The following is a 26,605-nucleotide window of genomic DNA, read 5'->3' on the forward strand; positions in this document are numbered from 1 at the left end:
GGGCCCACTACAATGATTATAGATCGGCTTCTCGCCCATTGCCCATTCTCTTTCATTAGTCAAAAATTAGAGTACCCTAAAAAAAGGAATGCGCATGCACTCTACCAAGTTGTCAAATATACTGAAAGCATTGTGCTGGCGGGCTATGGGCTAAAGAGAAGGAGAAAGGTTGGCCAGATTCATGCAACATGGAAAGAATAACAAAGTGATCAGTGGAACGAGACATCTCCTTAAAGATACAATTCATGGACCATCCATTAACCCTTAGGCAATCCAATCTTGATGTGAATCTTTGATTGTCAAATCTTTTATATTTATTTAGGTATATGCAATAAATCCTTATATTTCAGCACAACATAAGAAAGTTATATGGAATGTCAAGCTTAAACACGAAATTTTATGCTACAAATGTTTTGTTAACTTTGAATTAGTCCCCTCACGCCAGCCAAGACTTGGTCAAATTAGTTCCGGCAGCCCAATTGCCGGCAATATTCAAAGACTGCAAAGCTCTGCACAATATTATTTCTGACAGGGATTGATATAAACTTAGTAAAGATATCTGACAGTAATATCAACTATGTATGGGGATTCGTTTGTAATAATTCCTTTCAACTTTTGAACTAGAACCTGCAACCCGCTTGACGAGACTAGTTTAAAATTGATGGTCAGTATTATTTTATAAAAGTTCACAAACAGTTATAGTATTGTATCTCAGTCCACCTTGGGCCCCCGTCCTCTGCTCGTCTTCTTCCCTCGTCTTTTAGGGTTTCCCATTTCCGACCATCTCGAAGGAAAAGAAGAAGAGATCGAGGCGAGATTTGGGCGTCTCTCTCCTTGCCTCTTGCTTAATGCCCTCGCCGGGGAGGTGCGTCGGCTGCTGGCCGACGGGATCATCCGCCACTTCGAAACGGATGGTGTGCGCTTACGGTCCTTCTATGGTGAGAATTTTGAGCTCTACTCGATCTAATTTTTGTTACTTAATGGGATTATTTTTCAATGGTAACAGTAAAGGCGGTTACTCGGTGAAGATAAATTGATACCTTCTCTATTGACGTAGAATTTATGCTTTATATTTGGTGAAATTGATGGGAACTTCGCTGGATTGATGAATATGTTGCGCTTAGTTTCTAAATTGATGCCTTCGGAGTATAAAACAACAACTTTCGAACTAGTCTTTATGACATCCTAATGATGTTAGGGGATTCCATATTCTGTTGAATTTCTTTGCAGTTTTAGATTGAGGTTCTGGCATTTCACTATGGGAATTTAACTTCAATAGTGCAGAAATTGGATGATTTTTTTTTTTTTTTTGCAATTTTGATGATTTATTTTTTTTAATAATAAGCTTTGATTATTGTTCTTCAGTTAGATCTAGTGATATATTATTTTAAGGCTGCAGTAAACCTGCAAATGTTTAGGTTGCAGCTTGTGAAGAAATGGCGTTATTCTTCAGTGGAAGCTATAAAGGTGGTATGAAAATGAGATGATTATTTCTTTCTTTAGGTAGAATTTGTGATTGCTTCCAGTGAACTTGAATGGAATTTTGCAAGTTGATGGACTGTTATAATTGGTTTCCAAATCGATGCCTTTGGGTTATGAAACAACAATGTTTCTACTAGTATCTAAGACATCATTAAGATAATAAAATTCCAGTTTTTAGTCGAATTTCTTTGCATTTTTGGTTGATTTGGAGGCATTTCATTATGTGAATTTAACTTTGGTCACGGAGAGAGTGGATAACTTTTTTCAATTTAGTTTTGATTATTTATCCTTTTCTTGGGATAAGTATCCAATCTAAGGATGTATTAATGTAGTACTTTAGATTGGATTGCCGCACGATCTGCTGAATTGACAAGGATCAAATGATTTTGATAATAAGCAAGGAAAGGTGGAAATGAGTTCCTTAATTGAAGCTTAGGAGTAAGAAGTTGCCTTCAATAGAAGAAAAAAACTGAGTGAAGCAAGCACCTGATTCAAATCTTGGTCTTCCATCACATTAGCTATGGGGCATACAGTGTACGCAAAGTCTGTAGAATAGTGAAGAATTGGCAGATCACTATTTCTTTTGTCCACCAAAAAAAACTGGCACATTAAAAGTTAAATCTTTGTGGGTGGTAATAGAGGAGAGTGCAGTTGGAGAGATAGGGTTTGAATGTTAGGCTTTGACATCTTAGGAAAGAAAAAATTTTTTACACACTGAAAAAAAAGAATTGTTTTCTGAATGTCTCTGCAGCTTGGCAATATTGTGGTAAACAAAGTCTTTCTGGCAACCTTGCTGAAGTATGATTTTATTTTAAAAGATGGTAGTGGGGGATTGTTTAAATTTTGTTAACAATATAGAGCTTATAGATTGTTCTTTGACAAAGTTCATATGGCCAATTGGTTTTGATGTGACGAGAATGTGGTGGGGCAGAAAGATCATTTTCCCCTGGTGTATTTGTTTAACAAAGTCTGTCCTATTATAGCTAGTCTACCCTTTATACACTCTCAAGCTTAAAGGCGTATTAACATGATTAAAGGTCTGTCACATATGACAACGAAAGCTCAAGTGTCACATGATTTAAGAATGCTTACAGATGTTGGAAGAATTGTATGATGTTCTATCAAAAAAAGAGGTGTAATTACAATTGCTATGGTCCATATTACAGGAATGGCAGTAAAAGTAAACAAAGTATCTCCTTCGGTCCTTGCAAAAGAAGATGATGCATCAGGAAGCTGCCAACCAAAAAGCAGAAGACATACATTGTATTAGGAAATGTTTGAATTTTGTTAACAATACAGAGCTTATTGTTTGTTCTTTGACAAAGTTCATATGGGCAAGTGGTTTTGATCTGACAAGAATGTCCAGATTAAAAGAATTATAATGTTTGGTGGGGCAGAAAGATCATTTTCCCCTGGTGTATTTATTTAACAAAGTTTGTCCTAATTATAGCTAGTTTACCCTTTATACACTCTGAAGCTTAAAGTCATATTAACATGATTAAATGTCTGTCACGTATGACAATGGAAGCTCAAGTATCGCATGATTTAAGAATGCTTACAGATGTTGAAAGAGTTGTATAATGTTCAATCAAGAAAAGAGTTGTATAATTACAACTGCTATGGTCCATATTACAGGAATGGCAGTAAAAGGAAACAAAGTATGTCCTTCAGTCCTTGCAAAAGAAGATGATGCATGAGGGAGCTGCCAGCCAAAAATCAGAAAACATACATTGTATTGGGAAATGTTTGATTATTAACAATATAGAGCTTATAGTTTGTTCTTTGACAAAGCTCATATGGGCAAGTGGTTTTGATCTGATGAGAATGTCCAGATTAAAAGAATCATAATGTTTGGTGGGGCAGAAGATTATTTTCCCCTGGTGTATTTATTTAACAAACTTTGTCCTATTATAGCTAGTCTACCCTTTATACACTCTCAAACTTAAAGTCATATTAACATGATTAAAGGTCTGTCACGTATGACAATGAAAGCTCAAGTATCACATGATTTAAGAATGCTTACAGATGTTGAAAGAGTTGTATAATGTTCTATCAAAAAAAGAGTTGTATAATTACAACTGCTATGGTCCATATTACAGGAATGGCAGTGAAGGAAACATAGTATGTCCTTCAGTCCTTGCAAAAGAAGATGATGCACCAGGGAGCTGCCAGCCAAAAATCAGAAAACATACATTGTATTGGGAAATGTTTGAATTTTGTTAACAATATAGAGCTTATAGTTTGTTCTTTGACAAAGTTCATATGGGCAAGTGGTTTTGATCTGACAAGAATGTCCCGATTAAAAGAGTTGTAATGTTTGGTGGGCCAGAAAGATCATTTTCCCCTGGTGTATTTATTTAACAAATTTTGTCCTATTATAGCTAGTCTGCCCTTTTTACACTCTCAAGCTTAAAGTCATGTTAACATGATTAAAGGTCTGTCACGTATGACAATGAAAGCTCAAGTATCACATGATTTAAGAATGCTTATGTTGAAAAAGTTGTATAATGTTCTATCAAAAAAAGAGTTGTATAATTACAATTGCTATGGTCCATATTACAGGAATGGCAGTATAAGGAAAAAAAAGTGTGTCCTTCAGTCATTGCAAAAGAAGATGATGCATCAGGGAGCTGCCAGCCAAAAATCAGAAAACATACATTGTATTGGGCACAAAGTCTGACATTCATAAATGATTGGGAGAGAGTTCGATGAATTTGAGTCAAGATGGTCGCATCATATGAGAAGAAGCCAGACAAAGCTCTTACCATTCAGAAAATGATTGGACTGGGAAAAGAAGAAGAGAAAACCTGTCTCAAATACAAACCTCTTTTCACTGCTAGGAATTGTATGCAATACCTCAGAAACAAGCACTGGAAAAGAGGATACTGGGATGCTTTGGTTAAGATATCTCACTTTTAGAATGCAATCACACGCTTGCTCGAGCAAAATATTTAGACCTACGTGATTTAGTCTAGCAATCCCCGTATAAAAATGTTACGTCTAAAGATGCATACATAATTACAGGAAAAATTTGAACATAATTTTTCTGGCTATGTAGTGATAGATTCGAATCTTGAAGGACCAGCCCAGATAACAATGATCCTGATATTCATGAGTACATTGTTCCTTATAGTAAAGAAGGCTGGGAATGGTATTAAATTGATAAATGTTCTTTCATGCAAATTTCATGCCATATGATCCAATTGCTATTATTGTATTTTTTGCTCTCTTTTCTTGTTATTTTTCTTGCTGAATGTTCTGTGGAGATGCAAATGCTCGGAGAGATTCTCTTGCAAAAATCTAATATCTCTCAGTTCTCTTGGTAATTTTATTTGAATTTCCTATACCAGTATCTTATGATTTTCCACTTTTAGTCCTTTAATAAAGGCACCACACTATCTTCTCTCAAACAAAAGAAAAATGGAGGCACCACACCAAAACATTAACCTGCTTTCTTTTATTTATAGGCATGGCCACATTTTTTTGTGAGTCGTGGACATCTAACTTGCACATTTGTATGGATTTGTTTGGTCATGTAGATGGTTGAGCACTCAGTCACATTCAATGGCATTGTCCCATGCGACCTTTAGATTACTGTGAATCATCTGGTCTGCATCTTAGTTATGCATCACGCCAAGTTATCTCTACCAATTTCTTCTACGTTTAGTGATCATGCATTTACCATTTGTTCTGCTGTCATTGTCCTAATGTATAGGATGATTTGATACTATGGCCTATCCATTCAATGGCACATGGTCAGTGGCAGCACCTACTCTCAGGAAACAAACATTAAATTTCTTGTAGCTGCAAGAATGTCCTTTCCTTGTTAGTGCAATCTAATCTTTTGTTTGTATCCGTATTCCATCCCCTGCTACTTGGTTGTACGTAGTAAATAATCTTTTATAACATATGCTTGAGTTTGACAATTCCATTTTGTGCATTCAGTGCAAAAATATTGATGATGTCATGATAATAGAAAGGAGATGCAGAGGCCTTTTTGCAGTGGACACCAGTGGCTCTTTCCACTGCCTATACAAGATACAGTCAGATGCCATGTACAAGTTTATCAAGGAGAAATAGAATAACCTATGGAGGAAATGGAAGATGTTATGTCTCAACAGCGAGATGATATCTGAAATAAATAAATTCGGTACCTCTATTAACTTTGGTACAAGTCATTCCAAAAGGCAGAGAATCCAGCAACAAATGTGTCACAGTGGGAGTCTCAAGTAATTTGCTCTTGTTATTCATAATGACAATATTCATAAAGACTAAAACTACTTATCAGGGCTTCTTTAGGTACAATTCTCATGTAAATCAGAGTATGAAAATGTTGATTTACACGTACAGGAATTTTTTTTGTATCAGTTATAATTTTTGTGGTGCACTCAACAATGGTGGTGCTGATTTTGAACCCTCACATAAAGAAAGAAAGCTTGTCTGGGTTGACACTAACACCATCAATGTATTAGGATTGCAAGATCTCCTTCATCTATGTGCAAGGAAAAAATTAATTGTGTTAGGGAGGAGCTGCCATGGTTTAGCTATTCAGGCTGGTCTGCTTACTGATATCCTCACGTGTAACATCCTGATTAACCTGTATTCCAAATGTGGCCATATCGAATTCGCTCGCCGTGTGTTCGATAGGATGCCTGTCCGAAGTATAGTTTCGTGGAATACCATGATTGCCGGACATACCCATTATGGAGAGGACAGAGAGGCACTGAAGCTTTTCTTGCAGATGCATCGAGAAGGGACGACGCTGAGTGAATTTACTCTATCAAGTGTCCTCTGTGCATGTGCTTCCAGATCTGCTGTTATTGAGAGCAAACAGTTACATGCTTTGGCACTTAAGACTGCAGTGGATTCCAATGTGTTTGTTGGAACTGCAGTTCTTGATGTCTATGCAAAATGCAATATGATCGATGATGCATGCCTGGTTTTCGATGAAATGCCAGAAAAGTCATCGGTCACATGGAGTTCAATGGTTGCAGGTTATGTGCAAAATGATCTTCATGAGGAGGCCTTGAGATTGTTCCATAAAGCACAGCAGATCGGATTGGAGTTGACACAGTATACACTATCTGCTATTCTTAGTGCCTGTGCAAGCCTAGCAGCAACAATTGAAGGGACACAGTTACATGCAATTTCAATACGAAGTGGTCTAAATACTGATGTCTTTGTGGCCACTGCTCTTATTGATGTCTACTCCCGGTGTGGATGTGTAGAGGAGGCTTACTTAGTTTTTGCACATATGGAAGACAAAAACATTGTGTTGTGGAATGCCATGATCGCTGGGTTTTCCAGGCATGCTCGTTTCCATGAAGCCATGATACTTTTTGAGAAGATGCAGCAGCTGGGAATGCATCCAAACGAGGTTACCTACATCTCAGTGCTATCTGCATGTGGTCATGCTGGTTTAGTTGAAAAGGGCCATCATTATTTTGATCTATTGATGAGGGATAACTATGTGCAACACAATGTCCTTCACTATTCTTGCATGGTTGACGTTCTTGGCCGGGCTGGACACATTGATGAAGCTTGGGAATTAATTCAGAAAATGCCATTTAAGGCGACTGCTTCAGTGTGGGGATCTCTGCTCAGTTCCTGCAGGATCCATGGCAATCTCAAATTGGCTAAAACTGCGGCTAAGCATCTTTTTGAGCTCGAACCCAATAATGCAGGAAATCATGTTTTGCTTTCAAATATATATGCTGCAAACAAAAAATGGGGAGATGTTTCAATGGCAAGGAAGCTTTTGAAAGATACTGGTGCAAAAAAGGATATTGGAAAGAGTTGGATAGAAGTGAAGGGCAAGGTTCACATTTTTGTTGTTGGAGAGAGTAACCATGCCAGAACCACCGAGATCTATGCTAAATTGGAGGATATTGGGAATGAGGTGAAGAAGTTGTCTCACAAAGCTGAGACTCAATGTGACCTTCATGATGTAGGGGAAGAACAGAAGGAGGAGCTGTTGAAGCACCACAGTGAGAAGTTGGCACTTGCTTTTGGTCTCATTAGCTTGCCTCCTGGGATGCCAATCAGGATAAACAAGAATCTTAGAATCTGTGGAGACTGCCATTCTTTTATAAAGTTAGCATCAAGGATTACTGGTAGGGAAATTATTGTCAGAGATACTAATCGGTTTCATCATTTCAAGGATGCGATTTGTTCCTGCAGGGACTTCTGGTAATATTGAACCTCTTTTTTTTTGGTGTTGGGGGGGGGCGGGCTATCATCTGGATTCTGATGTCACTTTTTTGTCATATCCTCCTCCATGTACATGAGCCACCTCATTCATTTCTCCTGAGATATGGGCCGGCAACTTCACTGATGGTTTTATCTTATGCATCAGTAAGAGACCGAACAGATTCACCATTTTATAAATTCCCATGGGATATCTGGTGTGAAGAATGATCGTTTTCTTTTTGATAATATTACTCATCTCTGGCTAATATGTCACTGGACCATGCTGAAATTACTCTATTGATAGGGTCATCGTTCAGCAGCTGACAGGTAGGTCGCAAGGTATCTTACATACCCTATTAGTGCCTCTCCAGAACCATATTTACAGATGAGTTCTTAAGTGACTTTAGTGGATTGTGTTGCTGACGACTGGGAAATAGAGCATTCATGCATGAAGCAACAAAATTATATCAGAATATCAGAGCTATCTTATATTGGTGAATATCATTTTGAGCATTCTGCTCCTGTTTTAATTGCAGAATTTATTGCATCTGAATAAGGAACAATATTCCAACTACCACATATAATAGCAAGGCAAGGAGAAAGGTTGGTCATGCAATGATGAGGGACATATGACCTGCCCTTTGCTCAAGTTTGCCTCTGTTGGTCTTAAATTTAGCTCAGCCATCTTTATCAAAGTTTGGCTTAAATAAACAACCATAAGGTTGCAAAGTGGCGTGTTGGTTTTGCTAACTTCCATACATGCTGATTGGTAAGCAGACAAATATTCTGATCACCTTTCCTGTCCTTTCTATCCTTTTGAAATGCTTTGTTATAAGAAAAATGTGATCACCTTGAACTACAATGCCATAGAAGAAGAGGAATAGTGGGTTCACTCTGTTTCAGTTTTTTCTCTTCACTCACAGTTCACTATTCTATTGCCTAATCTGATATTAAATTTGGTCTCCTCGGTAACATTAGTCGTTTATCTTGACATGCGTGTTCCAACCAAGGCATTCAATATTCATGAAACTTGATTCCTACCCCTCTATCTATATCGATACAGATACTGTTGCAACTTGTTTTGGTCCTGTTAGCCATTGAGATCCAACAATCATCAAAATGCTATCGACACCAATCACTGATCTTGTGTCCCTTCCAAGTCAAATTGGTGATGTTGTTTCTTGGACAGTGCCACATGCCTTGGTGGTCCACCATCCACCTCTTCTCATGTTATTCGCTGCCGTGCACTCACTGGTGGACAGGTAGCGGCGACGCCACGAGTAAAATGCAGACAAGTGGATCTCACCGTCCTGCTTGCACCCCCACCTCCATAAATCAGAATTTTCCCAATCAAAGGATACAGCTCAACTGGTCCAAACTGAAGCATGAAATGAAACGGATGCTATGGATGCTTATGATCATCATCCGGGGAAGCTTGTAGCCACTTGCAGTTCCATTCATAGATTTCATGCATCAGGCTAGACCAGCTTGAAGAATTTCTCCCAGTTTTCACTGTCTGATGATAATAGATCTCAGGCTTCACTTCATGGTCCACTTTTCCTTCTCAGGATGCACTGTGAAATACGAAAAGCTGGGCCTCAGAACTTTGCAGGGACATGGAAAAGGTGGTATGACTCACTCAAGAGGCTGGTGAAGAAAAAAGATGACCCGTCATAAGGTCAGCCATTTTGGGTGGACCACGCTTGCAGGTTTGGTTGATGAAGGGCAGCGACTTCTCAAAGAAAGTGGTGGATGGCGCATATCATGACAAGCTTTGCGTAGGGCCCACTGAATTCGTTGCCACGGAGATTGGCAGGTCTATCTTTGCTGTGATCCCTCTCACTGTGCGCTCTTGGTCGTGTCAGTGTCATATTTGTCCTCCAAACGGTATCCTTAGGTACTCTCCCTTTCACGTAATTTGTCTGAAATCTGAACTCTTATTTCTGTGGCAGGAGATGCTCTCTGTTTGAGGTGCATGGGGATTGGTGGTTGGTATTGCCATTTAACAAACCATTCCAGCAGGCCGACTGAATTTGGGTTCAATGGACATAATCCTTAGTAGCCTGTGCATTAGTTGTTCTATTTGCCTAATTTTCTGTTTTTTTTTTTTTTGATGAAAAGGGAGGCCTAGACAATTTGTTAAATGAAAGCAAAATATAATGAGTGTTTCACATTAGTGTAACACTAAGAAAATGAAAAGCGGAGTATCCGCAATTACGCAGCAGAGACAATGTAAACGAAAGGAAAGCTTCAGAAAGATTTTACTTGAAGGCTGCTGCAGACTTCTGTTTTCAAAACAAAACAGAAGGCAGAGACCGACCACTTAATGGTTGATTGCAAGAAAGATGAAGCACAAGCTGGTGCAGAACAACATTGAGACACTCGCTTTTGTAGACAGAGATCAGCAGACTTCTCTTTTCAAAGTTGTTAAACCACCTTTGATTGGAGACCGTAAGAGGATATACTAATCTTCAGACGGTGCCTTTGCTCAGGTATTGATGTGTTAGGTTTGTGCCACTTGGTAGCGTGTTTAGCTATCACAAGTAAAATAATACAGCAGCACATGGATCATTGTTCCATTGGCAGACAAGAAATCTTTCTTTTGATACGGTTCAGTTAATAATCCGGCAAACTTGATCATCCTTGCACCATTTGTTATGAATTGTGAATTGCAAGGAGATGAACTCATAGCTGCCTCCCTTTTAAATGGCGAGGAGGCATCTTTTGGGGTTCTTTCTCAGCTTCTCATCTTTACTGCCACAATGTTAGGACCCAAATTAATATTCCAAAGGCATCTATCCGACTTGTAAAGCTTTGTCCTTAATTACTCTGGACCGAATAGATCTTGATAGCTTTCATTCCGGTCTACCCACGTAGCCCTTTCTTTATGGTGGCTCATGTTGGTTTCATAAGCGTAGACCTTTCTCTTTACAGCTCTTTAGCTGATAATTTTACTCTACTTGGCCATTTCCATAGGTCTTCCCTGTGTAAATTTGAAGCCTAGCCGTTGGTGTGGACAATAATGCCGAATTTTCAGAGGAGACATGGGTCACCAGAGCTTAGGTCTGAAGTATAAACTAATAAGAATCTAGCTTATTATGCTTCAAAACTGTGGCCCTTTCTGCCTGAACCTTTTTTTTTTTTTTTTTTTGGGATGAACTTTATGCCTCAACTTGTCTCCGAGCCAATGGACGAAACAACTTTCTCACATCCTATTCGGAGTGCGAGCCCACTCGCAACTCAAAATTACGCTTTTCTTCCATAGGAACAAAAAGGAGAGGCCAACCATAAATATAGACATAAAGGCGGAGGACATGGAAATCCCCAGATGTCTTTTCTTTCATTCTTGCATGCACCACCCACCAATATATTTCTTTCGTATTATGGTCTTCACTGTATCCATGTACCAGAACCCACCTCATCACACCACTATTCACTTTATTCACTCCACAGAGACCATCAAAGATCAACAAAAAAAAAAAAAAAAACGGAGGAAAATAACAAGAAAAAAATTAGAACGAAATTCTCATTAGATTTCCTTCTCCTTCTTCTTCTTTTTTTTTTCACTGCAAAAAGATTACAAGTTAACAAAGAGTTGGGATGGGTCGTGCTTCCTCGCCCCTGGGTTATTGGGTCCCACCTCATATCTACTCCTTTTCAAGCTGATGTTTCCTGAGACCTCACCCCATCCCCCGACAGGCCCCGTACAGCAGAATTTCTGAAAGAAAATAAAAGGGAAGAGGAGATTGCCCGGAAAACCAGGGATTTCTTTTCCAGCCCTTCCCATCCCTCCTTTGTTTTTTTCTCCCAGCTTTTATTTTCTCTTCCATCCCTTCCCGTGGTTCCCTCACAAGTCAATCAAAACGTCACTTGGTAGAGGATGCGTCGGTTGGTGGGATTTGAGAACATGGCCTCAGATCTCCTCCTCCTCCTCTCTCTCCACCGAATTCATCTCCTCCACCAACATTTTTAGCCCATCCTGTAATATAAAAACAAAAGACAATGCAACGTTAACGCATCACATTAAACAAAAGAGATGGTCGCACTTTGCTTCTAAACATAGTGCTAACCGAGTTCCAGTCTATAGTTGGGAGCTGGAGGCATCGGAGCTCCCGCGCCCCATGAACCATGATGTCGGTTGCACCGGCTGTGGCTCCGGCCGCTCCGGTCCGCAGTCCAAATTCACGCCAAACAATCTCAGCCTCTTCGAGTTTGCCGGCGCCGGTGATGGTGCATGAGCTTTCTCCACTGCTTCCTCTTCTTGATCACCTACAATTAATTAATTGGACATGAGTTCCTTTCTCTCTGATTCGGTCATGATATAGACTTAAATTGCGACCTTTTCTCACCGAAGCTACCTGCATGGAGAACGCAGTCCTGTTGCGTCGAGCTAACGTACAAGTAGGGACTCGCCACTGGTGTGTGGTACATTGTCCAGGGTAGTGCAGAATTGGGCCTGGCCACGGTCCGAGCCGGCGTGGCCTGGGGAGCACCGCGGCGCCTGCAACCGATATAGAGGCGGTCACCGCCAGCCCGCAGGCGCTCGAAGAGAACCACGTCGCCGGTGTCGAGCTGTTTCTCCTTCACGAAGCGGCTCCACCCCTTGGTGAGCACATAGCTCTGGCTGCTGGTCCAGTAGGAGTAGCGGAAGCGCCATGACTTGCCCGACTCGTCCTCGAAGCTCAGAAGCAGGCCCTTCTCGCCCGAGTCCCCATCGAGGGGGAAGTGCTTCTCGGCGTGCTGCTTGGGAATGACTAGCCTATTGAGCTTGCCTACGTCGCTTGGGGTGAGGGGCTTCTCGAACATGAGCTCTCTCTCATACTGGGCTTCCTCCTGCTCTACTTGGTAGTGGTGGTGAGGATTCATGGGTGGCTCCCAAGACCAAGCTCGTGGAGGATGGTATCGTACGGGGTTTATGGGCATTTAGGACTTGAGGAATGGAGTCGAGTAGTCTTGTGAGGGAGGGAAGAGAAAAAAAGGGTGGTGGAAAGTTGGTGTTGGAGATGGTGGTGATGATGGTGCTGGTGTTGAGAAGCATGTAGATATTATTGCAATGCATTTATAACCTATCAAGAGAAATTTCAATGTACGGTTAGGAGAAAATGCCAAAGAACTAGCTAGACATATATTTGGTTGTTCATATATTACTGTATGAGAGAGAATGGGGAGCCTGGTTCAATTAATCTGAACATGTGAGGGGGGGAGGGGCTTTTAGGTGCATATTTTTTAGACTTAGGTGGACAGGAAGAATCAAAGGTTTAAAGTTCCTAAAGTTACTATATTTTAGTGAGTTTGATGAGGAGGGATCAGGTGGTGGTACTTAAAAGTGTGTGCTACCATGGTGGCCTCATCACAGCCATCCAGGGGGGGAGAGGACCAGGCAACACATTCCATGTGGGTTGTTGGGCCTTGTGGCTCCTGTCTACATGCATTTTAAGTGGTACATCTGACTCAGAGGAGTCAGGTTATCTTCTGTATTGGAAGACATCATTTGTCTGAAGATGGTGCAACTTCTGCTGGGACAGATATATCCTTACAGTAGTATGCTCATGCTTCTCTTCATTAGCTGTTTTCAGTATTTTATAATTAACAGAATCCTGTGGGTGGTGCTTGCATCTATCAGATTGACTTAGAAATATTCCAAATATATTGAGTTTTGTTGGATTTGCTCCTTTCAGTTTTACCCTTTTGGTAGAAATTCCTAACCATACTTGGAATCTAACTAGAAGATCTAGTGCCGGACACAACCAGCCAAAACCCCTCTATATCTCATTAGCTAGAACCAACTCCTCTAGACCTTGCTGCACTTCAAATAGGGTTGGACTGAAATCTATACATGAAACCAACTCGAGTAAGACTATATTAAGAAATAACTCAAGGAACATATGGATTGTCCTTGACTAAATATAAGTAGCATCTATCCAGCTCTTAACTCTTGTTTTTGAGCATCATGAACTTGGTGTCACAATCATAAGGTGGATACAAAAGTCTTTTTTTTTTTTTTTTTTAATTTATTCTTTCTTTTGATGAAAGGCGATTACAAAAGTCAGAGCTATACCTTAATACCTTGTTTGTTCCTGGGGTTTATGCATCCCTAGGACTTCTTAAGGGTTTGCCTGAGCATGCTTCAATATGGATTTCTGACTGCATCTAGTGCTAGCTAAGAAGATTACTTTTCCGATACCCTGATATCAAGGGTCACCTTTGAAAGGAAAGTGTGAGAGTTTTAGGGGTGGGTTTGCTGTTGTGAAAGGGAAATGAAGCTATTTCCTCACGTGGCTTGAGGCATTATTGGTTGTGGCTCTAATGAGGGCCCAACTCAACTATTTGTATAGGGGAGGGGTGGTGGTATCGGATGGGCCTGCAAAGATCCCTTCACCATTTTCCATAAGCCCCGAGGAGATAAGATGTGTCCAAAGTCCTTTAAGCTGCTAGCTGTTGTGGACGCAGCTAGACCTCACATTCCTTGCAGCCATCCCATTACTCTATCCTGATGTTCCGTGTGCGTGTGTGAGAGCGTGCTTGCATCTTCTCCTCTTCCTCCCTCATCATGCAACCCACGAGCTCCTTTTTTTATTGAGGCATATCATGACACGCTTGTAGACCCCTGGACAAATCAACCCCTATCTCCATTTGGTTTTGTTAGGCCCCTCCATCCCTCTCTCTTTTCTATTCACATGAATGAATGGGTATCTTTTGGAGTTTGATATGGCATATGGCATTATATATATTAGTCAATCCTTCATATATGGTGGGGTTATCTAATTATGAAGATTACGGAAACGCATGGAAGTGTCCTTTTTTTCTTATTGGGACCTTGTGTGTGAGGCTATGTATCCATACATGATGAATTCGCCAGGGATCTCTTTGTTTTCTTTAGAGGCAATTGTTTTCAGGGAATCGTATTCTATTTGCTTAACTCGATCTCATGTACTAATCTCAGAATTGGGATGACTTCATCCATCTATGTGGTTTCTCATTGTCCACTCATGCTTATTTTTTTTGATATGCTTCAAAGGAAAAAGGTCACATCTTTGCTTGGCCCAGATGAAGAACTAAATTGATGTCCGATTATGTACTAATAGAAGAGTAATTGTTGAAGTATTGATTGAGATTGTATGGTAACATTCAGCGAAGACCAAAGAAAGATAGATTGTGTATGAGCTACATATGAAGGAATTAAGTTGGAGCAATATTCAAAGATCAACAAAGTGACAAGGTACCATCTTGCTCTTTATTCAGTTGCTTGCTTACCTCCTTAATTATCAATCCAATTATAATCTTGGATGGGCAGCTCATATCCTTAAACCACTCTCTTTAAGAAGACTGGAGAGATGAAAGTATGGAGGACTTCGATAGAATGGATGGGGATCTTGAAAACTTAGAAAATCTCCTTGAAAAAATTTGTTTTTTTCTTGAATGAAAAAGGGACTCATAGACCCTCCCTGAAATATCAGGAATGGAGTGGTTGACTGGTGACTGAATACTTGAATGTAAAAGAAAATAGTATACTGCAGAACAGCAAACAGACAGCTCCCCAATATAACTTCAGGCAAGAAGTAGTAGATTGTAGCACAGCCAATGGACTACAGTTTCGTTATGTCAATGTCTGCTAATATTGTTTCTCATCAACAAAAAAAATAATTAATATGGAAGTTGAGAATCAAATTTCTTTTTCTATTATTTATTCAAACAAAGAGAGCATTCTATGCAACAGATGTACCGTTCAACAAGTCTTGATATTAAGCTAATTTATTTGATCTACTTCTGTAAATTCCATTCTTATAATAAAGTTCTGGATGACTCTTAAAAAAAAAATTTCACAAGACAAAATCGTATTAATTTTACAAAGTAAAACCAATGCATGCACTGATTCTCATACATTTTTCAACAACGCTACTATATTTTTTTATACATACTCCTTTTTTATGCCATGGTTTTAAGCAACAACCATTTTTAATATCATCATAATCATCCTAATGATACAACATGAATTATATATGTATATACATACATAACTGTTTATGTAAAATTATAATGAATTTGTAGTGATCATGATATAAATTTTTTCTAATAAACTATTAAGCAAGTAACAATATATTGTTGTAATGTAAAAATTATTGACAAATAATTCACATTTATTTTGTTTCACACGTAATAGTCATTACTAACGTATATAAAGTTCCGTATGGATATGTAATTAGTCTCACATCAGTTAGTCACCAAAAAAATCTTAGATATTTATATAAGACCAAATAATCTCAATAATATCTTTTAGCTAATCTTTTTGGATGAGATTCTAAATTATTACGAATGATATTAGAGCTGATCTATCCCATAGTCTATGTAGATTATGGGATATTATAGTAGAAATTCATTAAGACCAATCATGAATCAATTATGATATTTATAAATATACGTATGAATTTGAATTCTTAGTCCAGTAAAGATGCTGGATTTAAACGAAAGATCTATACGGGTGTATATTTAATTTTAGATCAGTTATTTATTGAAAAAATATTGAATATTTATATCGAATTAATGAAATCAAATAATATTTTTTATTAATTTTTTAAAATAAAATTATAAATTATTATAAATATAATATTTTAAAAATTGAAGTAAAAAAAAAAAAAGATAAAGATGGTGGGAGGTAGAAGTGTAGAGCCCCTGCGCCTTGTCCTGTAGTCAGCCAACCAGGCCGCACCGGACGGATGGCGTGGTCCGAGCCTCTCTCAAATAACTCTGGGTGGAGCCCGCCTGCGGGAGGGAAGCGTGCTCCTCCCACTTTCCCAGAGGGCCCACCAAATCTACGGCTGGAGTGATTGGCACGGAGTACGGTTCCACGTGTCGATTCATCGTCCAGTAGATGGTGGGACCCAACGCTGGATCACCTATTTACGTGATAATAAGAAGGTAACAAAGGTCGGTCCCCACTCTATCTTCTAGTCTGGAAGAGCCTTCTCATTTGAGGCAGGGGAGGTACATCTCTTTTGGAGATCCGGACGCATGATTGGATGGAAATTGTAAGGCATTAGCCCTCTGTTTTTGGTGGGGTCCCTCCAAGTCCTCTCTCTCTCTCTCTAAATTATAGCGTGCACTGCATGTAATGATGCATACCACCAGTCACCGAGATGTATTGTTATAGATCAATCACTGAGATGAGCATCAGATAAATGTTATCTATACTACTGCATCTCGGTGATTGATGGCATATATGCATTAGTATGACCATGCATATAACATGCAATAATGTCTTTCGTATCTCTCCTCCCTTCTCCCCTACAAAGAATCAACGAAGAAGCTCTATGATCATGTCCCCATAATCCCAACATCCTCCCTCAATAATCTCGTGCTACAACTTCATCCATGTACAGCAAAGTCCTATTTTTTATTCTTGGCAATTGTGGTTCATGACAAGTCATACATGTGTCTATGTAATGCATTCCTTTAACTTCTATCATTGAGTAGAGAGTCGAATAATAGTCTCATTGTAGTCCGATGATTCAATGGAAGTTCCACAGAATTCTACACTGACTTCACCCCATTCATTGAAAATGTTGCTATGACATGGAATGATTCAAAACTTGATTCCTACAGAGCAGATAATGTAAATATTCGAACATCTCCGGGTTTGCTTACAAGTAGAGTGATCGAATTGTGGATTCCTACCTATTAGGTAGAGTGAGGTTGGACTGGGTCCAATTTGAGAGTTATATATAATGCTTAGCTACTGCTAAGTCGAGTGTAAGGTATATTTATCTGACTTGTCATGATTCAAGTTATACATGGGTTGGAGATTTGCTTATCGTGAAAATAAAATTCACCTCGCATAAATTATAGCAGTGGATGCCTCAATCTAACAACTGTCCATTTGAGGGCTTCTCATGGTACATTATGGAGCTGTCCATGAATTGGACTGCCCTCATTTGAGCAACCATCGGCCCTAACCCTACTATGGAACAGTTGATCTCAGGTGACACCTGATCCCCCTGTCCTCGGTACACAGTGATGGTGAAAGAGTCTAAACTGAGGGAGGCTGTAAGGAAGGCTCGTGAGAGTGGCTGTCAGGCCGCATGCTCTGGGCCTGGTCCCTACAGCTGTGTCCTTGGGAAGTGATCACGCCTGACAACAGCCGAGGCCACCTAATGAGAGAGACCAGAGCCCTGGCCCATCGCAACCTTCCCCTTTTCGGTCCCCGCTTAGAAAAACTACATAATTCCAACCCTTGGAACTAGTTGGAACATGTGCAACATGCATCACATTAAGTGGTCCATCAAGTAGCTACTGAGCTGGAGTTGAGAGGGCTCTGACCCACAGCAGATATCATGCCTGTTCTTTTGTGAAAATTATTAGAAGCATATGCTAGATCATTGGTTTTGGAACAAAGATGTAGTTCCCATGTCAGGCGGCGAGCACCTTATCATCATGTTTATCATTTCATTTCGACAGATGAGGGTTCGGTCGATCGAGACCTATTCGCATAGTAAATATGATACTACATGATTTTACCATGAATTCTACGTCAAGTGGTAACCACCTCAATTATGAGGGAGGTTCAAATTGGTCATTCTCAATAAGATAGAACTTTATCAGTTGACATGTTGAGGCCCAATTAGGGATCATCACGATGCATTTATCGAAAGGTATATGAAGGAACATGAAAACCTTGGTCATCAGACAGTCATTTTATCTTGTTCAATGAAATGCAGGGTGTTTCTTTGCTTCCTGCGCTCTTTATTTGGTCCTACTATTAGTCTATTACCATCCTGGGCGGGTAGCTTAGAGTGCTAGTCACACTTTTGAGAGTCGTCATAGTCTCTACACCTAAGAGAAATTTTCATCTTTCAACAGCCATATCAGACAGTCATTTAGTAATAATAATGAGAGTGAGAAGTACACAGCGGTCCCATGATTTCCTTTGGACAAAGATCTAGCATATTAGTTCATAAAGTTTTGTCTGTAGGAAAGGAGACTGCTGAACAATGCACACTGCTTAGTCCCCTGTTGCATGGGAATTGCACTCTCCAATTTGATCTCTCTTTGCGTGTTGTCGTGTTAGTACAGCGAAGTATCAAAATGCACATTTAATTTCCTCCTATCATGCTTCAAAAGAGCGTTCAAGCATCTAGCTGGGCTTGTACGTAGAGGTGTTAATGAGTCCAATTATGATTGTCTTAGAGCTTGGAAGACCTTGATGGACCTCCACCAGCTGAAGTCAAAAAGAGAGAGAGAAAACAAGTTTTCTCCATGTGCTGTGGGTTCTTGCAGCCAACGTCTTGAGATTTGCTTAGGGTCCACATACAAACCACTTGTGCAATAATCCTCAACATTTTACATCACCATCTTATTGTACTTCCCTTTTTTTTTGTGGGGATAGGAGCGGCCCAAGCCACCAGTTACAGCGTATAAAGGAAACAATCAATCATAGTCTCTGGTAATCAAAGATACCAGAGAAGGAGAGAATTCAGTCCGTGTAGAATCTAAAACATTATCAGCAGCATGATTAGTGAGCCAATCAGCGATGTAGTTCCCCTCTCTCGGAGTATGACAGCATAGAAATAGTCAAGCGCATCAACGAAATCAGCATGCCAGGAGACTAGATGGCAGATGGAGCAAAGGTTTTCTTCATGCACCGACTCTATGAATGAAACTTAAATGATATAACAACTTAAGATCTTATCCAAAAAGAGAAGCCTGAAGGTCTTATTTGGACTTCTCGACACTGTATGAGTTCCAAAGATCTACCCGATATATAGCTGATATAAGACTAATAGGCATCCTCATGATTATATGGGGATCTGTGTGGGTGTGCACTTAGTTCCACATCAGTTATGTACTGATATAGAGCCAAGGATTCAAAATAACACCTTCTTCTAGTAAGTATTTTTGTGTAAGATTCTGTGTTGTTACAAATGAGTTAGCTCTAATCTACCGTGAAATGTAATTGGCACAAGGATCAAGTTAGAGACAGCTTCCAAATCCACTGAAATTAAGCATTATCAGAAGAAGGGTGTACTGAATGAATAAACGCAAATGCCAGCCTCGCCTTACTTTTTGTTGGGTAGTAACTTCTCCATGTCAAGCAGTTACTAAAATGTCCTGAGGAATAGGTACCTAGTAATCCTTGTGCCAAAATCAGTGGAGAACAATTCATTAACAATGCTCACATTCCAGGTCCGGTCCTCATAGAGAAGATCAGCACAAGGAGGTCATCAATAAGTATTTCCGTAATAATGTTGGCTGGACATCGAAATAGTGGATCATTGGAAGTCCATGGATCCTTTTATACCCTGCTCATCTGCCATCTTCAAGAACCCATCAAAATTATCCAACATAGGGAGGAGCCATTGCAAATAGCTCGCCAGATAGCAAATCACTCCTATAGATTATGTCTGCCAAGTTTCTGAAAATGATGTTTAGCCACAACTATTCTACTCCCAAATGAGGATGGATGCACGACCAAAATCCCAGATTCTTACCCATTAAAGCCAGTCCCCTGTCTTCGGATACTGTATGCCTAATCCACCTGCAGCTTTGGGTAGAGTGATCTTTTCCCATGCCAATAAATGTAGTTTCTTTGGCTTATAGGGTGGCCCCAAAGAAAAGTCCTGCAAGTTCTCTCAATGGAATCAAAACTAGCTGCAAAGGAATGACCACATTTGAGATCCAGATAGGAGCCAGTGGGAAGTACTGAAAGGCAGCAAGAAAGGTCACCAGATTAGGTCTGGATAGATCAGTCCTAGAATAATGGTCGTTTTGCATACAAGAAGAAAATATCTCGATACAAAAAAAAAAAAAGAAAAAAACAAGAAAGACCAAAGGAAGCACCATAGATATTGGATTGCTACATAGAAAGAGCATAGATGCAGCCAATAGATGTGGTTGAATGAGTGTGCTGCCCCATCAACCTACTCAACATCCTCTTATGTCGATTGGAACTGAAGGACTCAACTGCACCAAAGGATTTCTGAAATTTAACAGTCTTACTAGACTGAACACAATTATTATTATTATTATTATTATTATTATTATTATTATTATTATTATTATTATTATTATTATTAATGAAGAAGTAGACTGAACACAATAATTCATGGCCAAGTGGTGCTTTATCATTGTGGATCATTGGAGCATTATTGACAATGTTGGCAATTTACAAAATTGCAATGTTGATTATATCCTATGACTATATCTTATATATCTTCAACTGATATAGTCTTTAGTTTATCAATTAACAGGTTAATTCAAAGTGTGCTCTCTACCGATTGCTAGCATGCAACATCCTCTCTTGATGAAATTGGTGCGTTAACTCAGAATGTAATGCGGCCAATTGGGCACGTACACGTTAGAAGATGTACTCTTTGCTGAAATTTGGCCTGTCAGTGCTGAAATGATGGACCCTTTTTTTTTTTTTTTGAATGAATAAAAAAATGGACTTGTCCATAGCCTAGCAAACAAATGCAAGAATGAAGATATGAATTCTTTGGTCAGGTATCATGCCTTTATCTTGCTGCCTCTAACTCTGGTTCCGCAGCTCAACCTTCTCTGTGTGGCCGAGAGCGTTTGTTAATTGCTTCAAATCAGTGGAATATAGCTTGTTGCTATAGGTCATGTAATATATTGCTTGAGATTTGCTTTTGCACCTTGCGGGCCATTCTTCAAAGCCAGCTCTCACTTCTAGGTTCATATGGCCTCATGTGGCTCCAAGAAATCCTCTGAAGCTGCAGCTGGCCCAGGTGGAAGGTTAACCTGGTAAGATATGTTCACCATCATGCTTATCTTTTTTCTTTATGTGAATTATGGACGGCAATTTTGGCCGGCTCGCCAGACATCGTCCGACCCAAACTGAATAGGATAGATTTTCCTTGAATCCGGGGTAGATATGGATTCTAGAAAAAAATCTGAAGCAGATTCGAGTCTCCAAATATGATCCTTTCAAAACTATTATTATTTTATATCTGAAGTGGATACAGAACGGATATGGTACGAAGATTTTAATGGTGGCACAGACATGGCTATGGACCTATTGCCATCCCTAACGTGGCTAGATAGAGAGAATTAAACCAGATGAACGTGCTTGGTTTCAGCTTGGTTGGGTGGATTGCACCGTCCAATATTCCAGCAATCAATGACAACAGCTTGCTAGGGCTCTGGGCGGACTGGATCCTTGTTATCTTGGCTAGTGGCAGTCCTAGGGACAAGACCAAAGTGCATATGCTGCTAAAACCAATTAACATTCATTGATTGGAATTTGGTGCCTTTGTAGGCTGTGGATTGTTTTGTGGTACCCGGGGCTGCTCCTTTCCCTAAATCTAGCTCATTGCTGTTCTTTAGATTATTTGGATCACACACTGAGACGATTTATTTTTCGATCGTAACAGTTCAAGTCCCACGAAATCTTTATATAATTGCATCCCATAACAAAATATAAGTTTCTGATAATAGAGTTCCGATTTAAAGACTAGCTTCCACTGCCTCATAGCAATTATTTGAATTTGACAACGTGTCAAATAGGGAGGATATGATAGAGCTTATGCTTTAGAAAATAAAGCTAAATACGAGGAAAAAGAGATTGATTTATGAGAACAATGATAAGGTTATGTGCTCGAGTCACTATAGTATTGTTCAAGCCATCTGGATATGATCTTGACCTCTTTCATCCTTACGGCTTTGAGCCACTTGGGGTCTTCTTTTGTTGAGAATCTCAGGTCCACATGGTGAGCCCCTGCCATATATTTGAGGAAGAAAAAAGAGCAATAAGATAAATTTCTTGTCATATATAATCTTACCATTTAGATGCTCCATCGTACATCAGTGCGCATGGCAAACTGGAGTTCAGTAAAAAGCAACCTACCTTCAGGTTCAACTATGGCTATCAGGCTTTTGGAAAGAGACTTCAATACACTGCCCAACAAAGAATTTACAAAGCGAAGTCATTCTTTTGGTATGCATAGACAAAAATGAGCATGAAATTAAAATCAATAGAAGGAAGAGTGAGGATGAAGAGGGAAGTAAAAAATTACCCTCCGCCACTCCATGGATCTCTTAGTCCATTGAAGAAAATTATATTACTCCCAGACCTTTTCAACACCCTTCTTATATCCTGCCACAAGGAGTCAAAGAGACTGCATGACCAAAACTTGACTAACTAAAAGTGTGTTGTGACAACAATCCTATATGCTACTTACATGTCCCCCAAATTCTGTGGTGATCCAATGAGGCCTGGGTGCCACATAATAATATTCTTGGCATCCCACAGCTTGGTCAGTGTAATTGTACGTGCTTGGTGGAAATATGCTCTCATTGTTGCTAGCCCCAGTTGGAAGAATCATCTCCATGCATGACTGCATTAACAATCATTGCATGCACTCTATGAAAAAATGCTATATCTTCACTTTTTTTTTTTTTTTTTGCAAAGCTTAATTAAACTGTGAAGACTGGATATCAATGATATATGTTAATACATACCTGCCATTCCCATCCATCATCCATGCCATGTTCATCTGAACCAACCGTGACGAAACATGTCTCAGTTCCACTGTAGTTGTAGTATATGTTCATCGCGCCATATAATCTTGTGAATGTATCATTACCTGCCGTTGGGTTGTTAATGGCCTTGCACATCTGCAATATTAATTGGGTCAGCATCAAGTACTCATACAAAATCCCAAGCAAAATTTGGACCTACATGTTGATTTGAATACAAAATGCTCAGTATCCTCTGAAAATTTGGAAAGCCTAAGTAGGTTGTTACTAGATTTTAGTAAACTTTGTTAAGATGTTAAGTTGGCTGGTCTGCTTATGAAGTTGTAGTTTGTTTAGGCGTTAGATGATGGGGAAACTTCTTCAACTGAAGTTCAGCTGATTAAGATTAATGCAGGAACTAGATCTCCATTGAGTGGATGGGGAGGTGTACCTGTTTCACAGGGTAAGCTGGAAGAGGAGCAAGAAAATTTGATGCTGTGGGATAGTCTGTCATGGCAGCGTAGACTATGGCACTTGAAATCCAATCTTCGACAAGTTCACCTTCGCCTCTATGGAAATAGCATGACTTATAAAGTTAACCAGATCTATCCGTAAAGATTCTCCACACGTATGGATTTTTCAAGATAAGATAAAAATTCAGATAAAATAATAGAATAGAATAAAGTTGAGACTTCAGAGTGCTTACTCGCATAACTTAAATGACTTCTCAATTCTATCAAGCCCTCCAGGTTGGCTTGCAGTATCCTCATCTCCTTCCATGAATTTTTGATCACTTTATAGCAGTTTTCACTCTCACTCTGGTATAAGCAGAATATACTTATGATTGAAAATGAAGCAATTCAAAATGATGAAGTAAGCCAAGCGTTATCATCCAGCATTAATTGTTACACTATACTACATAACTAGATGCATGGTGCATATGCTCATAACAAAAGAAATGCATGATGCTGGTTCAAGTTTAACCAGCGGCTAACTGAAAATAGTAACATAAACATAGTTATATAGTAGCATCAATTATATTATAGTAACAGTACAAACATACATATGGACAATGTGTGAACAAAAAAATGGTTCCATTACACTAAAATAATTTGAACAAGACCGATCTAGGTAGTTGGAACAAGGTTGATAGCTATGGTTTTGATATGTTAAAACTGTTTGACAGGGTCTACTCTATTCGAGTGCATGGCAACATTTTCATGGGGAGGGGGCCGGGTGTTTTTTTTTTTTTTTTTTCTTGGTGGAAAAAATGGAGGAAGTGAGACACTTCCAAATTCCGGAAGAGATCACAAAGTGAGTATAAAAAAAAAAAAAAAAAGAAAAAAAAAGAAAAAAAGAAAAAAGATTACAATATATGCACAACTGAGCAGAGCTCATCATTCATGCGTGTGTGAGTTGCATGTCTCATGCGTTGCAAGAAACGGTCCTGCCCCATTTAGCCACTTATGTCAAACATACCATCTAAAATGAATACATACACACGTGTATGCACGTACGAGCAGCACGTGCACAATCGCACATGCTGTCACGCATGTGCGCAGGCACAGAAAACACACAAACACTCACAGAGATAGAGAGAAAGGGGGGGGGAGAGAGAGAGAGAGACCCTGAAGTCCTTTGTGATGATGTCGTAGAAGGTATACGGGGAGACCATGTCATCAAATTGAAGAATTGGAGCAGAAGATGCCAAGGCTCCTATGGTGATATGCGGGTACTTGAGCCTAAACCAAGCAGCCAACACTGTCCCCAAAAAAATCACAAACAAAATAAATGACAGATCTCGTCTTACACCGTTAATAATTAAGAATTAACACATATTAAGACGAGGAAAAGACCATACTTCCTCCATAAGAACCTCCGAAGACCACAACAGGGGACCCTTCTGAGCTCAGATTCTTCTTTAGATCAATGATAAGCGTTGCGTAGTCCGCCAGTGCCTGCGTTGTGCTCAAATAACCAAGAGTGGTTGCATTACTATAAGCTATCTCTTTGCCACCGAAGGGAATGGATTCTCCATAGTACCTATGCTGCAGTCACGACAACAAACCACTAAATTCACCAACCAAAATAGGGTTAGGCAGCCAAACTCCAACCCACCACGAGCTTTATAATCCTGTAATCAACCGGACAGCTCTCAACACTCAAAACGAGAAATAAAATAATTCTTTACAATTAATACTTCTTGCAGGAGATCCTTTATTCCATTACTCATGAGAACTATGATGTACTTACGTATGTTAATCGGATTACATAACAGTAGTAAAACCCAACTAGATAATTCATGGCCATTATTTAAGTTTCTGCAATTATCTTTTGGTTCAATCCTATAACATTCGGTTGTTACTTGATCTTGTCATCATTTATAGAATAATTTTCGTAAAAGTCTTTTATAGATATATATTGATGTATATGCTGCTATTATCAACTAATAACAGCTATGATAGCCGCAGGCATTGATTTATTCGTAAAAGGCAGGACTGGGGAAACAGTTGGCTGCTATTTTCTTTATACAATCAAATAGTAAAACTAGGGCCTTTTTTTTTTTTTTTTTTGATGGTGTAAAGCTAGGGTTTGTTACAGCAGAATGACAGCAACAAATTTATTTATTTTTTTAAACCTTTCTTAAAAGCAAAAAAGAGAGGGAGAGAGAACAGAAAAATAAGGGCACCTTGCTGCAGGTAATGGTAGGCCAACATATATAGACGACCAAGCCATGAAGAAATTAACAACACGCATGCACCTCAGAGATGGAGCTTACCTCGATGAAGACCAAGAGAGCCTTGAAGTGAGGTGCAATCTCGTACATGAATCCGGTGTTGCGTGCAAACCAGCCGATCTCACCCTCGTTCCCAGTGTACACGAAGATGGGCGCCCCCTTGCCGCCCCAGTGGGTGTCGTTGACCAAGTACCTCTGCTGGAACGTTTCATAGCTCCGCGGGGTGTAGTCAAAATGATCCAATATCTGCGTGAAGAACCTCGTCTCATACAGCCCCCCACCGGAATATTCTGAAGACTGTTTAAGTCCGGCATTAATGAAGCCAGGGAAGAAAGGATAGCGCTTTGCATCCGCCGAGTTGCAGAAGAGAAGAACAGATGGAAGAAAGAGTAGGAAGAGAAGCATGGGTCTATACGTCTCCATCGCCCTGGTTTAATTTTTTTTGAGAGACCTTGTGTGAGAGATAACTATTTGAAACTATTGCAGAATTTATGGAGGATTGGTATGGTATGATGGATGGACGCTTGAGGGGATTTGGTTTTGAATTAAATTCTCTTTGACAGCTGCATGAAACATCCAACGGTTGGATGAAGTTCGATGAGTTACAGGCAAGCTGGACTTGGGGTCTGGTGGTTGAGGTTGTTAGGAAAGCCCGACCGTTTTGTTTGGATATGAATTAGCATTGGAATACGATTTTATCTTTAAAGAAAGAGAATCTTACCATTTCTC

The 26,605-nt window shown here is 39.6% G+C and overlaps 2 protein-coding genes and 1 pseudogene across 4 annotated transcripts; 1 reads left to right on the plus strand and 2 right to left on the minus strand.

Moving 5' to 3' along the window:
* Positions 1-673: 673 nt before the first annotated feature.
* Positions 674-7,896, plus strand: LOC105052093 (pentatricopeptide repeat-containing protein At5g04780, mitochondrial). 2 transcript variants are annotated; one of them, XM_073243534.1, is made up of 3 exons: positions 674-938; positions 4,045-5,307; positions 5,428-7,896. In XM_073243534.1, the coding sequence occupies exon 3, from the start codon at positions 5,735-5,737 to the stop codon at positions 7,673-7,675; it is 1,941 nt and encodes a 646-aa protein (XP_073099635.1). In that variant the 5' UTR covers positions 674-938; positions 4,045-5,307; positions 5,428-5,734; the 3' UTR covers positions 7,676-7,896. The 2 variants fall into 2 exon arrangements, with proteins under 2 accessions (XP_073099635.1, XP_010931098.1); XM_010932796.4 differs by lacking the exon at positions 4,045-5,307 and having other exon boundaries at positions 690-938.
* Positions 7,897-11,169: 3,273 nt separating this feature from the next.
* Positions 11,170-12,828, minus strand: LOC105052092 (B3 domain-containing protein Os11g0156000). Of its 2 annotated transcripts, none has more exons than XM_010932793.4 (3): positions 12,021-12,828; positions 11,742-11,940; positions 11,170-11,650 (listed from the first exon to the last, which is right to left on the minus strand). In XM_010932793.4, the coding sequence occupies exons 1-2, from the start codon at positions 12,592-12,594 to the stop codon at positions 11,753-11,755; spliced, it is 762 nt and encodes a 253-aa protein (XP_010931095.1). In that variant the 5' UTR covers positions 12,595-12,828; the 3' UTR covers positions 11,170-11,650; positions 11,742-11,752. The 2 variants fall into 2 exon arrangements, with proteins under 2 accessions (XP_010931095.1, XP_010931097.1); XM_010932795.4 differs by having other exon boundaries at positions 12,030-12,825.
* A 9,221-nt stretch (positions 12,829-22,049) lies between these two features.
* LOC105052139 (uncharacterized) lies at positions 22,050-26,440 on the minus strand (annotated as a pseudogene).
* Positions 26,441-26,605: the final 165 nt, after the last annotated feature.

This window comes from Elaeis guineensis, chromosome 9, assembly GCF_000442705.2.
Source record: "Elaeis guineensis isolate ETL-2024a chromosome 9, EG11, whole genome shotgun sequence".
NCBI lineage: Eukaryota > Viridiplantae > Streptophyta > Magnoliopsida > Arecales > Arecaceae > Elaeis > Elaeis guineensis.

What these genes read in the sequence shown, in the direction of transcription:
- LOC105052092 (XM_010932793.4), bottom strand. Translation starts at nt 12,594, where the DNA reads ATGCCCATAAACCCCGTACGATACCATCCTCCACGAGCTTGGTCTTGG. An exon ending in TCTCCATGCAGGTAGCTTCG is followed by an intron (nt 11,941 to 12,020) that starts GTGAGAAAAGGT and finishes AATTAATTGTAG; the next exon opens with GTGATCAAGAAGAGGAAGCA.
- LOC105052093 (XM_073243534.1), top strand. Translation starts at nt 5,735, where the DNA reads ATGACAATATTCATAAAGACTAAAACTACTTATCAGGGCTTCTTTAGG.